Source organism: Simochromis diagramma, unplaced genomic scaffold (assembly GCF_900408965.1).
Source record: "Simochromis diagramma unplaced genomic scaffold, fSimDia1.1 OVJJ01000348.1, whole genome shotgun sequence".
Lineage (NCBI taxonomy): Eukaryota > Metazoa > Chordata > Actinopteri > Cichliformes > Cichlidae > Simochromis > Simochromis diagramma.
In genome coordinates, this window is record NW_024386755.1 from 3,284,914 (window position 1) to 3,299,594 (window position 14,681).

A 14,681-nucleotide genomic window follows, 5' to 3' on the forward strand; every position below is an offset into this window, starting at 1 on the left:
CTTTGCCTTTTCTCTGTGGAAGTTGTGCAGATATGCAATACTTATTTTTCACATCTCAAGCATTCTGTTTTCACAGGAAACCCATCAAATTAAAGTGCAAAGCCTGCTTTAGAAAGGTCAGGATTTAATGGCCACAAATCACTCACATATAGATTATATCAATTAGTTAATCGTTTCAGTAATGTTTCTGCATCATCATAGGCTGAGAACATTGAAATGGAGTCAGTGTTTGCTGGAAAAAAGACTTTTAACGCAGCCAGCTTCAGGGCAACAGTGTTTCACAACAGAATGTACTGAAATGACACAGCAGGCCTCTGAATTCCTATCTTCATCTCCATCACTCCTTCTTCCTTGCATTATTCATTGTGCGTCGCTGCTTCCATGCTCTCTTTCCCTCTCCTTTTCTGTCCTTCAGTGACACACTGGACTACATGAGTGAACAAACACAAGCAGCAGTAGTTCCCTCAAGGACGCACATATAATACACAGCCACTTTAGAGCACTTCCGTAACCAAATAGTATCAAAGAAATGAGTCAGGAGATCATCTGATAGCAGCAACGCAATAAATAGCATCAGTCAGTGACAGTGTGTGTGTTTATGTTAGCATGCCCAGGAGCCTTTACAGTAGGAGGTACTAGGTTTTATTAACATTTATTTACACTGTGTGTGTGTGTGTGTGTGTGTGTGTGTGTGTGTGTGTGTGTGTGTGTGTGTGTGTGTGTGTGTGTGTGTGTGTGTGTTTGTCCTACCGTCTTGGGGCAGTGTACGTATCGCGCCAGACTGATAATCAGATCATGCGTGATGGGATCAACCAGGTTTCTGAAGCTGGCGTAGCGGTACAACACGTCATCCAGTGATGTTGATTCCATGCCTAGGTCCTACACACACACATTAAGTAAGACCATATGTATTAGCAATATATTTATGTAGCACATTTCATATAAACAGGCTCTACATTAAAAAAAAGGAAAGATAATGAGGGAAAAAAGAGAAAAGAATACAGGTTCCATGACTGCTACGAATTCATTCATTCCCTCATATGTAAGTCCGAGCGAGTATGTCAAAGACGTTTACATTCTGAATGCAGCTTTTTAAACTTCCCGACCCCCTAAAGCATTGAATTAAAGCCCTCTGAACTGCTTCCTGCTGTCTGACTGTCTGGTTTCTGGAGAGGAGGCCAAAAAACAAAATTTGTCACATCTCAAGCCCCATCAAAGCCAATGAAGCATAAACCTGTTGGCAGAGCTTCACGCATGAACAGCAGTCTTGTTAAAACTTCAAAAGTCAACATGAATGACAACGCCACATGAAAGTGTGCAGGAGAGGATTAGACTGCCACAGTTGAAAGTATTTTGAGGAAAAGCTCCTGTCACTGACTTTAATATGAAGCCTAAAGCAGAGCACAGGCTGTGTATGCTGGATGCAGTACAACTGAGCAAAACAACCATGCTATGCTATTTGTTTGAGCTCAAGTCACTGATGACATTAATCATTTACATTATCCATCATGCTCCATTATAAGGACCCAAAAGTTGATTTGTTGGGAACAAAATTAAAAGGTTAAAACACTAGCAAAGCTTTATGTTTGGGTTTTTAACAAGTACAACAAGAGTATGAGAGTGCTCCATGTAACACAAATACTACTGTCAATCTTGATGTTTTTAGAACTTAACTAACAGCAGGACCAAAAATTGTAAAGTTTGTCCTGAGTGTGGGAGTAAAGGAAAGGTCACTTTCTTGGTAGCATGAATGTGCTCATTTCATGGCAATCTGCCAATTAGATTGTGAGAAATCCTGACATTTTGCTCTAGCTTGTGCAGTGTGCAGGGGAAAGGTTTAATCTAGGCACAAATTTGTTCTGTAAACGTCTGGTCCAGCTCCCAAATACATAACTGTAGTTCTAAAATACTACATTTATTTCCTGCTTGATCCTGTCAAAGCAGAAAACGCTGGAACACCAAAATATTCTGCATTTACGCTTTGCAGACCACGAGTGAGCTCTAGGACTCTGAGTTTTTTCTGCTTGAGTGCTCATTTTTAGCTGTGCTGCTGGCAAGACGTTGTGGATGATAATGTCCTTCTGCTACCATCCAAAGCATTAGCCTATATATTTTACATATATTCAGGGTTTAGTAACAACTTCTCCTCAAGCTCCATCATCAGATCAACTAATTTATCTAATATCACACTTTCAAAGCTAATAACCATGCTTAAAGCTTAGGCTGCACTTTAATAAAAAATGTCACTAAATATTTCTTGATGCATGCTCAATCATCCAAATAAGTAAATTCCCAAAAGTTCATTCTGTTGTGGTTGAATCAATACACTGTGTGCACAATTATTAGGCAAGTGAGTATTTTGGCCATATCATAATTTTTATGCAAATTTTCAAGCTGTATAAACTTGTGTGCTTATTGGATTTAAGCATATCAGGTGATGTGTATTTGCATAATGAGTGAGGGCGTGGCCTGGGAAGATCAACACTCTATATAAAAGTGTGCATAATTTCTATGCAGCTTCTCTTCCTCAGGCAAAATGGGCCAAAAAAAAAAGATTTAAAGGTATTTCAGAGGGATGCAGCAGTCTTGAAACTGCTAAGATATTGGGGCGTAACCACATCAAATGTTTTGTTGCAAACAGGGTCGCAAGAAACGTATTGAGAAAAAAAGACGGAAATTAACTACCAAAGATTTGAGAAGAATCAAAAGTGAAGCTATCAGGAACCAATTATCCTATAGGGCTGCCATATTCCAGAACTGCAGCCTACCCAGAGTGTCCAGAAGTACAAGGTGTTCAGTGCTTAGACACGTGGCCAAGGTAAGGAAGGCTGAAACCCCACCAGCACTGAACAAAACACACAAGTTGAAACATCAAGAATGGGCCAAGAAATATCTGAAGACAGATTTTTCAAAGGTTTTATGGACTGATGAGATGAGAGTGACTCTTGATGGACCAGATGGCTGGGCCCATGGCTGGATCTGTAAAGGACACAGAGCTCCACTTTGACTCAGACGCCAGCAAGGTGGAGGTGGGGTACTGGTATGGGCTGGTATTTATTAAGATGAGCTAGCTGGGCCTTTTCAGGTTGAAGATGGCCTCAAAATCAAACTTACTCCCAGTTTTCTTCAAGCAGTGGTACAGGAAAAAGTCTGCATCTTTCAAGAAGACTAGTATTTTTATGCAGGACAATGCTCCATCGCATGCATCGAAGTACTCCACTGCATGCTTAGCCAGTAAAGGCCTTAAGGATGAAAAAATAATGACATGGCCCCCCTTCCTCATCTGACCTAAACCCTATTGAGAACCTGTGTGCCCTGCTTAAGCAAGAGATTTATAGTAAAGGAAAACAGTACACCTCTCTGAACAGTGTCTGGAAGGCTGTGGTTGCTGCTGCACAAAAAGTTGATCATCAACACATCAAGAAACTGACAGACTCCATGAATGGAAGGCTTGTGAGGGTAGCTATATTGGTCACTGATTTTCTTTGACATGTCAGAAATGTTTATATGTAAATTCTGAGTTGTTTTATTACTCTTACTTTAATAATTGTGCACACAGTGCATAGTTACTAAAAAAAAGTTACCATTTAATATACTTATAACTGCAAAGAAATATATTTTCGGTATATTTTCTTTTGAACTGCAAAGTTAACATTTGTGAGACCAACTGATAGTGAGGGCAGGATTTCTGTTTTGTTTTTTGGGTTTTTTTTTTATTATAAAATACAGGAAAAAAACAGTTTGCCACTTTGGGATTTTGTCAAAATGTATTTCACTTTGGGGTAAAGTTAGCGTTCCCCAAGATCAAACTTCAAGCTCAGATTTATAGTCGTGATTTATGCGCTTCGTAAAGAAAATGTTGAAATTGTATATTTTCATTATATATATACATTCTGTATATGTCCCGTGTAACAGGATGCATATTGTATCCAGTATGTAATTTGCTTTACTAACTTTTTTATCTATACCATTATTATTTGTGTGGATGCTAATGCTGCTTGGAAGATGCTCTGAGAGAAAGAATGTGTGTAACAAGAATCCAGACACTTTTTAGCCTGTAGGTAAGTGCAGATATATTTTCATGTGTGTTTGGATTTGTTTTGCAGGCAGTTTATTGCCAGCTGAGTGGCATCAGGACCGACCTTTAGAAATGAGAGAAAAGGGAAGAGCGAGACTGATGGATGCTCAGTCTCCTAGAGAAAACTATGACTCACTGAGGTTTCCATGCTGCTTATTGTTCTGCGTAGGAGTGGCTGCAAATAATGACAGCAGCTTCGACTGACACACACACACACACACACACACACACACACACACACACACACACACACACACACACAGGGACATTAATCAGCGGCTGTGTTTTCAGATAACGGTGGCATTAATAGTTAATAATCACCACATAAGAGAAATGTATGATTAGTTCATCAACAGGTGTATGCTATAGTGGTCAGTGACAGTAGCCTGAAAATAACTGGCTAGTGTTAAACCTTTCCACAATGTCTGACTTCTGGCTTACAAACCTCTGGACTAACGATGAGGTCTGATCTGTGAAGTACACTAACAAGTGACTGGAAGAAAAAAAATCTGTCAGCAGAACTTGTTACCAGTAGTAATGGATTTAATGAATATATGGAAACAAAAGTATCCATTTTTGCTCAGTTTAGGACACTGATTATATTTCTAGAATTCTTCCAAGTTTTTCCAAGAGCCTAATTTCATGTTTCAATACCACACTAACAATAGAACAGGGGGGGGGGGGGGCAAGACAGGGACAAACAGTGCACTTACAGAAAAATAAAAAACCAAAGATAGTTGGATAACTCATTAGGATGTGGTAATAACCGGGAACATTTAGCGTGTGATAGGAGAAACTGTATGTGTGTGTGATACTTCTATTAGTTAACAGCTCGAGAGAAGAAAGATAATTTTTTTTTTACATTAGCTACTAATAACGACAATCATTATGGAAAAAACATATAAATGATAATAATCACTATCATCGTTATCGTGTGCGTTCATTTATATTCACTCCAGAAAGGTATGACATTATTAACGTTACCCTCTTATGAAATATACATGACAAAGCATAAAAATGCATAGTCTAATATCCTGGCCTCTGTGTGTCAAATGCATAGCCACTCACACACATGCATACTGAGAACAGTTCTAGTGAAAGCAAAGTCCACACTAATTAGGATCGGTCAACATCAAAGCAGTGGTTGGAACCCAGCTGAATATTAACAAAGGTGGAGCTGAAGAGACGCGGCAAACACAAACACAATGGATCAAGTGCAGCTCTTTGCTAAATAAAAGGAAATGGTAACAGAGGCAGGTGGAGCTATATATGAAGCAGATGTTGAACCTTATCAAAAATCACATCCTGACCAAACAGTATGCGCCACCTCTGACAAGACAGGCCTCCATTTTGTTATTTTTGTAAGAGAATCTGGACCGGGATCTCACATTTGGTAAAGAATAAAAAAAAATAAATGCCATATTTAACAGCCTTGCACAAACATGAAATGACATGTGGAGCAATCACTGTCGATTGTCACTGTCGATGAAGAGCCACCTCAACAGGACAAGACTCGGCTGACAAAGGTCACTCTTTTGAGGATGCCAATGTTCACATTTTGGACAGAGAAGACACGGTTTGAAAGAGGGGTGAAAGAATCCATCTATGTCCACTGTAAACGACCATCTTTGAACAGAGGCGGTGGCTTACGACACCAACCGTCTGCCATCTATAATTCAGTTTTGAGATCCTTTCCCAGACACCTTAACGCCCACTCACATCCTGGACCATTTGACCTCAGGAAATCACATGATAGGGTGGGGCTAGGTTTCACAGCGGGTTCACCTGAAACCTTGGCTGATTGTGACCCACACCCGTTTTCACCCCTTGGCTAGTGTGATTAGGTAGAGTATCAACAGTGGGTTCATGACCCTCTTGGGGGACACTCCCCTAAGACTTAAATCTGGGACTCTCCAGCATTTGACGTTAGAATTGAAGAAGCTTCTCAGATGAGAGGTGAAACATCTTCAAGCAACTCAAAGAAGTCCAGATGTTTTTGTTTCCAAGCTCCTTAGACTACGATGACCTGGATGACTGAGAACCTTCACAGACACTGTTGATTATGTATTTATTTATTATTAACATGGTGCCAGCCTGTGGTTCAGCTTCCGCGACTCCCTCCCTGTCGAAACCATCAGCCGCAGTTTTGGCTGAGGGCAACAAGGGATCTGTTTCCGACAGGCCAGCTTGGTGCGCTAGCCGTTGTTGGAGACCGTTAGTTAGCTACCATCCGGCAACGCGAAATAGCCAACACTCCTGTCTGTGGACAGCTAGCTAGCCTATGAAACTAGCTAGCTTCTTAGGCTAGCTAACTTGAGATATATGCCCTGAAATGAGAATAGGTTTTTGAATACCGACTTGTAACAGTGCAAGCTATTTAAAGGTTGGGTGGCTCTACCCAATGTGATTGTGGCAATCAACACCCAATCAGGATTGGCAGAATGAGATACATGCTTCTGAGGAATACTCAGGGAGGCGCATCCCATAGTGAGACATTGAAACAAATGCTAAGAGTCAGAACCTTTATTCACCCAGGAAATGAAACTCTTGAGAACAAGATTGTCTTTTAAGACAGTGTCCAGGGCCTAGACAGGCAGCATTAACCTAGCACGTATGAGTCTACAGTATCAACCTGTTAATTACAACATAGGCTCACCCTAAATCATGTCCTGATGTATTGTCTTTGTGGACTCTAATGAGGACCATCGTTTATAAAATGTAGATCATGCTGTTATTGAAGAAAACTCTAAGGTAGCGATGGAGCCCATAAACCAATCACTGAGGAAGTTGATGGCCATTTTCTCATAGGCATGCATACAACCTGAGGAGTCCCCCCCTGCTGGCCATTTGAAAGAATGCAAGATTCACACACTTTGGCATTACCACAGCCATCTTTTATATTCAATCTATGCATAAAAGTTATATAGTGTATATGCTGATCATATATTGGTAGTCAGATAGTTTTTACTATTATATGTATGCAGACATTAAAAAGAAATTCTCACATGACTATATCTTTTTTTTTCTTTTTTAATTTTTGTTATTTAGATTTATTTTATCATATTTTTATTAATCCAATGGCGAGTCTGTTCTAGTCTGTTCTTCTAATAAACAGGTTAACTGGCTAGTTTATTATGACAATTATGAGGGAAAGAGTTTTATTTTTTTTTTAATCTTGTTTTTCTATCTATATAACAAGGGGCAGCTAATGTAACTGTTGGGGCTTCTTTCATGACGTTTTGACTGCCATGTCATTGTCTCTATTGAAATGGTGCCCGACCGATCTTGAATTTGCTTATTAGCACTGCCGGCAGGACTCAACCCATGGTGATTCAAAGAGCCGCGGACAATATGAATCATTCAATCAAATGGCACCACGTTGAGACACTGCCCCTCAAGTGCTGATTAGACAAAAATAAAAGATGGCTGAGCGAACATCAGTGCAATGTATGGAGATAGATCCACTCTTTTATGACGTGCTTTATCAAAACAGCACAAAACTCCACAGGAAACTTCTGCAGTTCTGGGAAAACGGCGAATCTTTGGAGGCTCTGGACACAAATCATGCTGCTGTAACATGAAGTCACGGTCTTTGTCTTGGTGTCCTTTACAGTTCACTTCCTTGGTTATTTTGAAGGTTTTCCTGTGTTTTTACATCCTTACTTTTTCTTTTTCCCCACTCTTTCAGTGTCATACACAGAGTTGAAACATCTTAATATCCCTTTCTCCTTGATGTGGATTTAGTCTATGCTTGTTTTAATCATTTTTGCCATTTTTCTGTTCAGCCCTCATCACATATCTAATAAAATAATTTTAGCAGCACATGTCAGAGTCGAACCTTATCCATAACGGTAGATTTGGATTTCATTTGTGTTTTCTAACATCACTGCCACAATTCAGATCTATGGGATACCTCCTCACAAGGCAGGTGCCATTCTTTCATCGCATGCTTGTGATGAAACAGAGTTTGGTGAACCAGACTTACTCCCTGAGTTAAGCTCCACAGGATTTCAGCAGCTGACTGGTATCTTCAGACGTTAGAGGCAACCGCAACGCTACACCACTGCTGCTACTACTACTGAAACCCTGGTCACATGTGATGGCTTCAAAAAAATCCCATGCAGCTGAGTGGAAACACCTGAAGGAACCCTGCCAGATAAATTTAGCGCCAGTAAAGCACGCTCCAGCGCTCTTTCTTACAGTTAAGCGATCAGCTGTGAGGGGGCCCGGGGGCGAACGGTGTAGAGAGATGCCAGTTTTTGGTTGCGAGTTAATTGAAGAGCAGTGATTGAGAAGAAGGCCTCCTCATTATCTCCTAACAGAGCTCCTGTTTCATTAATCAATGTCTACTTGATTCAAGCTCGCCAGTTTATCGCCATTGTTTCCAAGCAACAATAAGGAGACGCTCGTAACCAACACACTCTTCAAAATCAGTGCTTCACTTTCATCTCTCCTTGTTTCCCTTTCCCTTCTCTCTCTCTCTGTCATGTTTCCCTCTAAGTGCTGTCTTTCACTGTCTCTGAAATCACTCACCACCACTTCTTGTCTGTCCTCTGCTTTAGCTGAACACTAATGATAGTCTTTCTTTTTTCTCTCCTCCTGCTTCCCTTTATTCATAGTAATTGTCTTTATCCAATTCATCCTGTTTCTGTCCGTCACATACTGTTCCGGCAGAGCACAGGCCCTACGCAACATGAAACTAAATATCATCATTATATTACTGGAACTCCTCCAATTATGCCTTCATGACCCAACATCAAAACCTGTTATTATCTCTATTATGTTAATGCAAATGTAAGGACACCCAGTTTGTTTTCAGCCTTCCCCGTTTGGCCTCTAAAGCTGGAACACCCTGCTGATAAAGAAATACAGACCACATCCTTCAGTCTCCAACATCCCTGAGTACCTATTTGGTACTATTTGGTGCTCAGGAAGCAGCACCTCAGGCTTATAGACATACAGCTTCCCCAGATTACTGTTTACTGATTACTCAGTGCTAGTTGGACGTTTTCTTTCCACCACTCAGCATTACAACAAATGGCCTAAATCCTCCATCACTAAGCTAGGCTATACATTTTATTATAAATAAAATAATGAATAAATTATTATAAATAATAACATAAATAATAATTATTTGATTATTATTGTTACTGACACCATGAGAAAGAACAGGGTGCTGATAGAGATCTTGTAGATATAGTAGTGGCCGTTACAGTGGTTAAATTGATTGCCATTAGGTAGAGGTACCTGAAGCAGCCATATAAGCTGCTTCTAAAGTGGAAAATCTCTAAAAACAAACAAACAAAACAGATCTAAAAGTAGCTTATTCTTTCAAGAGGAAATAGTCTGAAATTCCTACAAGAAACAGGAACCATTTGGGGAAGTCGATTTTTCTACCTGTTTCAAACTAAATCTTAATCATTTTTTGTTTCAGGCAGTTCTGCTTTCAGGAGGTTTACGAGCATCTGACTTGGAGCTTGTGATGCTGAAAAAGCTGATTGTGAAAACAGAAACAACCAATAATAACAAAATAAAAGAATAAGTGCTGGAGGAACTTGTACCTGTTGGGAAAAAAATCAACTTGAGCAATTAAATTAATTCTTGAAAAATTAAGTTTCCTGAAACTTTTTGTGGACCTATAGTAAACCAGTAAGCATTCTGGTTCATTTCAACATCTTATATGCCTCATTTTCCCATTTTTGTGGTTACTGGCAGTCTAACATGGAGTGTAAGTGGGGAAAAGGCTATGCACAAAATATGAATTATGAGTCTTTCTAGATGGAAGTCTCAGGTCTGTTTGGAAGTGCTTATCTCATTAGATCCCACACTAGGGATCACAGCCTGGAGAAAACTTACTAGATGACCAAATTACCAGCGTATTAACGTTAATTTGTTTACATGGAAACAAAAATTGTTTCTTTCCACGTCTTGAAATTAGCTAGACACAACCTCACATGAACTACAAAACATTGCATATTACACTGTGTCACTATTATTTCAGTATGTGAAAACATAAAGTATAATCTCAGTTACAAAAACGTTGGGACACTGAGTAAAGTGTAAATAAATACAAAATGCAACGCCTTAAAAATCTCACATATCCATATTTGATTCTAAATGGGATACCTAAGGCATATCGAACATTTAAATGAACAGATTTGACTATTTCATGAAAAATATTAGCATGAAACAAGTTCAGGAGCATTTTTACACTGATTGGTTACTTGTGTAAAAAGTTGAAAATGTATTAAAAGATCATCTGAGAGAGCCAGTGATTCTCAGAAGTGTAGACAATTGCAGATTAATACACCACTGTCCAGACTTCTAAATTTGCAAAGATTTTGAATATCTCATCATCTCCAGTACATGACATCATCAAAAAGACTCAAAGAATCTGGAGGAATCTCTGTAAGCAAGGGACAAGGCCAATCCTGTATTGGATGTCCTTGACCTTCAGGCCTTCAGACAGCACTGACAGATGTGATCAGGAACACTTCCAGAAATCACTGTCTCTGAACACCCACGTATGCAGTTAAAGCTCTGTCATGCAGAGAAGAAGCCATATGTGAACATGATTCAGAAACACTGCTGTCTTCTCTGACCCAAAACTCATTTAAAATGGACTGAAAGTAGAAAACTGCTCTGTGATCAGATCACTCCAAATCTAAAATTCTTTGTGGGAAACATGGACGGCGTATCCTCCAAACTAAAGAGGAGAGGGCCCTTGCTATCAGCATCTCTGGTGATACTGGGGTGCATTATTGCCTATCAAAAAGGTAGCTTGCACATCTGGAAAGGTATACACCAGGGGTGTCCAACTCCAGGCCTCAAGGGCCAGCGTCCTGCAGGTTTTTAGATGTATCCTTGAGCCAACACAGCTGATTTATATGGCTAAATTTTACCTCCTCAACATGCCTTGAAGTTCTCCAGAGACCTGGTAATGAACTAATCATTTGATTCAGGTGTGTTGACCCAGGGTGAGATCTAAAACCTTGAGGCCTGGAGTTGGACAACCCTGGTATACACAGGTTTTAGAGCAGGGGTCCCCAACTCCAGGCCTTGAGGGCCAGTGTCCTGCAGGTTTTAGATCTCACCCTGAGAACCTTCACAGACCTTTGTGTTAACGTTTGCTTATCACCGCCATCTGCCACCAGTGCATAGAGCTTTGATCAGTAAATAGTAACAGAACAATTCTGAGGAAAATCTCCAAAGTCCAAACAGTAATCTGGGGAAGCTATGTGTCTATAAGCCTCAGGTGCTGCTCCCTGAGTTTGAGTCACGAGGGGATAAACTATAAACACTGCCAGTGTATGGGCTCTGTGAAGTGTGTCGAAATCAGTTTCTTCCCTCACTGTCTTCATCTGCTCTTTTTAGTTTCCTTACTGTCACAGTAATAAACACACAGATTGTTTCTCAGAATTTTACCCTTCTCTGCCGCTCTCCACATCATCCCATTCAACTGGTGGCATTTTCTTTCTCCTGCTTCCCTTTTATTTCTCGCCACACCAGATTCTCCCAGCCTGTTGTTGGGCTTTTTCTTCTCTCTGTAGCAACAGCAGCATCCAGACTGAGAGAGGTTGTAAATCACAGCACTCTCTCCACTCTGTACCCATGCAGCAGACTCAGGCACTGCCAGGCATACTTGCAGGGAGGACGTCAATTCATCAGGCATGCAGGAAGTCAGTCTCTGAATGGCTTCAGTCAGTGAGCATCAGCGGTTAGTCTGAGCCTGGCTTCTCTTTCAGCATCAGTGTTGACATTAACTTAAGGTAATAGAGCACGACAGGAAAGAACAGAGGAAGTGTGCAGAAAGAAAAAGCATCATTCACACAGCAGACTAAGCGACTACCTGTCGGAGCGTCTTCAGCATCTCCGTGGCCTCATCCTGCTTGCCCTGTTTGGCCATCAGCATCATCTCCTGGATCATGCCGATGCGGCGCTGGTAGGGTGGTGGTGGCGTCCCGCTACGGCTCAGCCTGTCCCCTGACTTCAGCATGAGGGAGGCTAAGATGTCTCCCCGCTCCTTGGTGGGTGTCCGCTTCCAACTGTGCTGAGGACTCGCTCCTGCAGGCTCCTGGCCTTTAGCCTGCTTGGCACCCATGGTGCTGCCTCTTAATGTGAACTGTGGCAACAAAGAGATTGGTCCCACAGAGCAGTCATGCAGCGGCAGCTTTGATTCCTGTGTCAGACACCTGCTTCAGTAAAACGTCAGCAGCTCATCACGTCTCTGTGAAATGTGGAAAGTGTGCCTGCTCCCAGAGTACAGTACAACACTGCAGATACGCTGAGAAGGAGCGCTGGTAGTTTTGTGCTGCTACTCACAGGAGCTGGAGCTCATGTAGGGAACAGGTCTTTGGATGCTGCCTGCCGCATGGCCGCAGAGCGCGGACTCAGCAGAGTCAGGCTGCCGGAGATCCCCAGCAGTGAGTCTGCCTCAGCGACAGCCTCCTATCCCGGACCCAACTTCAGCACCAAATATTTACCCTCTCCTCCTCCTCCCGAGCTGTCCTCTAGAACACAGCGCTCTGTCCTGGAGCAGAGGAGGAGCAGCGGGCGGAGGATCGCTGCTGCATGAAGCAGGGCATGGCAGTGTTTACGTCTGCGGTGCTCCTCGTTCTGCCCTGTCCCTCCTCGGCCGCTGGAAGTCCCGCTGTACCTGCAACAAAAGCAGCGCTGGTCCTCCTCCCGGCCTCACTCTCCATCATTCGCAGGCAGGAAGCAGAAGTCGCATCCGCGCCTCGTCCTGCTGTGTGCAGGCTGCGGCTCAGCGGGCTTTGACATAAGGGGCCGGACTGAGGTGTCCCCTCCCCGGGACCGAATTATGTATCGTACCCTCTGTTCGAGTGCACGGGGGCGCGCAGCGAGTGCACGTGACCGCAAGTCTTCCTTCCTCCTGGCGGGGTGATGAGGAGAGGCAGGAGGAGGGCCGGGAGGGTATGAGCACTGCCAAGTGTCTAGTTACACGGCGCTGACGCTCCGTCTCCGCGGTGGAGGTTTTTCTACCAGAGTCCATTCAAAATGTGTCGGCTTGTAGCTGCACTGCTCACAGGCAGAAATGGACAGGGTGTATCTGTCGAGATGAGTCATGCATTTTAAACTGTAATCTTCTAAGAAAATCGGCCAATAGTGGACCTTGATTTAAGCATTTTGTATCTAACAATTTTTTAAATTTATTTTTTGCGGAAATTGTCAACCACAACACCAACTTACAAGTTAATACCCGATTAGAGTAGATCTACTTTGTGCACTGCTCTGTGCAGTCACTTTTATTTAAATCACACCTAAAGGGGCTTTAAATTGTAAAAATAAAGAGCCCACAGAAAAAACCCCAACAATCACTTGGCGACAGTGGGAAAGAAAAACTCCCTTGTAAGGGGAAGAAACCTCCGGTAGAACCAGGCTCAAGGCTGCACCTCCCTGAGCCCTGACACATAATTGGAGGGGTGCTCTTTTCTATACCCACGCTCATCCTGGTGAACTACTGTCAGGTGTTCTTAGCATCACATTTTTCTGCCCACATTTTATTTTTAAACCTGTTGCTAGAAGTTTAAGTGTCAGCCAAAATGATTTTCATATCAAAGCATTTTTTTTGAAAGTTTATATGGAATTACAAGTTTTTGTGAAATCTAGTTTTAATTGAGTTTGTTTTTTTTAAGTTAGTTGGGATAAACTAAAACACATACATGAGTGTTTTCTCCAAAAAACAAATTGAAACCGCTGTCAGTTATTTATACTACCAGGGAAAGACCTGTACTGACATCTGGTGGCAGCTGTGTGGAACCATTACATCAATGTGGTTATATTTAGCATCCCTAATAATTGTGGTAAGGCCTTACTTTTCTTGAGCTAGATAGTGACTCTCTCAAATAGCCCTAGAGATGGGTCGGTGACCCCCTGGCAACCACCGGTTACTAGGGACTCAGGTTTAAGCCAATTTTCCTGCCCACGTACAGGAAACAATTACGCAAGTCTGACAGCTTCACACAAGCTCAAACTCAGCAGAAAGTCTGAATATTGTTCAAAAGGTGTATTTATTTTGCTTCTAATTACATCGGTATTTACAGTAGTATTTCAACCATCAAATCACTTTATCAAAGCAAAAAAAAGTTAGTTTCTTTCCTCATTTTACAACTTTTAGGCTCATAACTCTTTTACAAAGTCACAGTCAGCCGACACATCCACATGTGCACAGGATCAAGATGACGGTTTGGTTTTTGTAGGGCGCAGACGGCGGAGAGGAAGGCAGACATCTTGCACACAAAACTCATCTTCTGGTAACATCATCGCTGATGACTCCACAGAGAGCTGCTTCTGTTCACAGTCAGTGGGGACCTGACCTGCCACCAGCAGGAGGAGGGTTCACAAGTCTTAGCCTTGTGACTTTTAGTTTTACTTAACAACACTGAACAAAAGTGGATGCATTTCAGAGTGTCTGAAGCACATTTAGAAATCAGATCTCCAAAAATCTACATCAATAACACACCATTAGTTATAGGCATTTATCCAATCACGGACACCTAAATGATCACACAAGTGAAGAATTCTAGAGTTTGGTACCCAAATTCTTCATCTGGAAATGTTTATGGCAGTTTTTATTTTTATC

At 41.8% G+C, this 14,681-nt stretch overlaps 1 protein-coding gene across 1 annotated transcript in view; it reads right to left on the reverse strand.

Annotated features, from left to right (window-relative positions):
* The window catches only part of lrrc75a (leucine rich repeat containing 75A), a 69,634-nt gene extending 55,078 nt beyond the window's left edge, over positions 1-14,556 (reverse strand). The window contains exons 1-2 of the mRNA XM_040025716.1: positions 11,928-14,556; positions 751-879 (exon numbers count right to left, since the gene is read on the reverse strand). Of these exons, the coding sequence (XP_039881650.1) occupies positions 751-879; positions 11,928-12,179 (381 nt within the window). The 5' untranslated portion in view covers positions 12,180-14,556. The remainder of the gene's footprint in view (positions 1-750; positions 880-11,927) is intronic.
* Between the last annotated feature and the right edge of the window lie 125 nt (positions 14,557-14,681).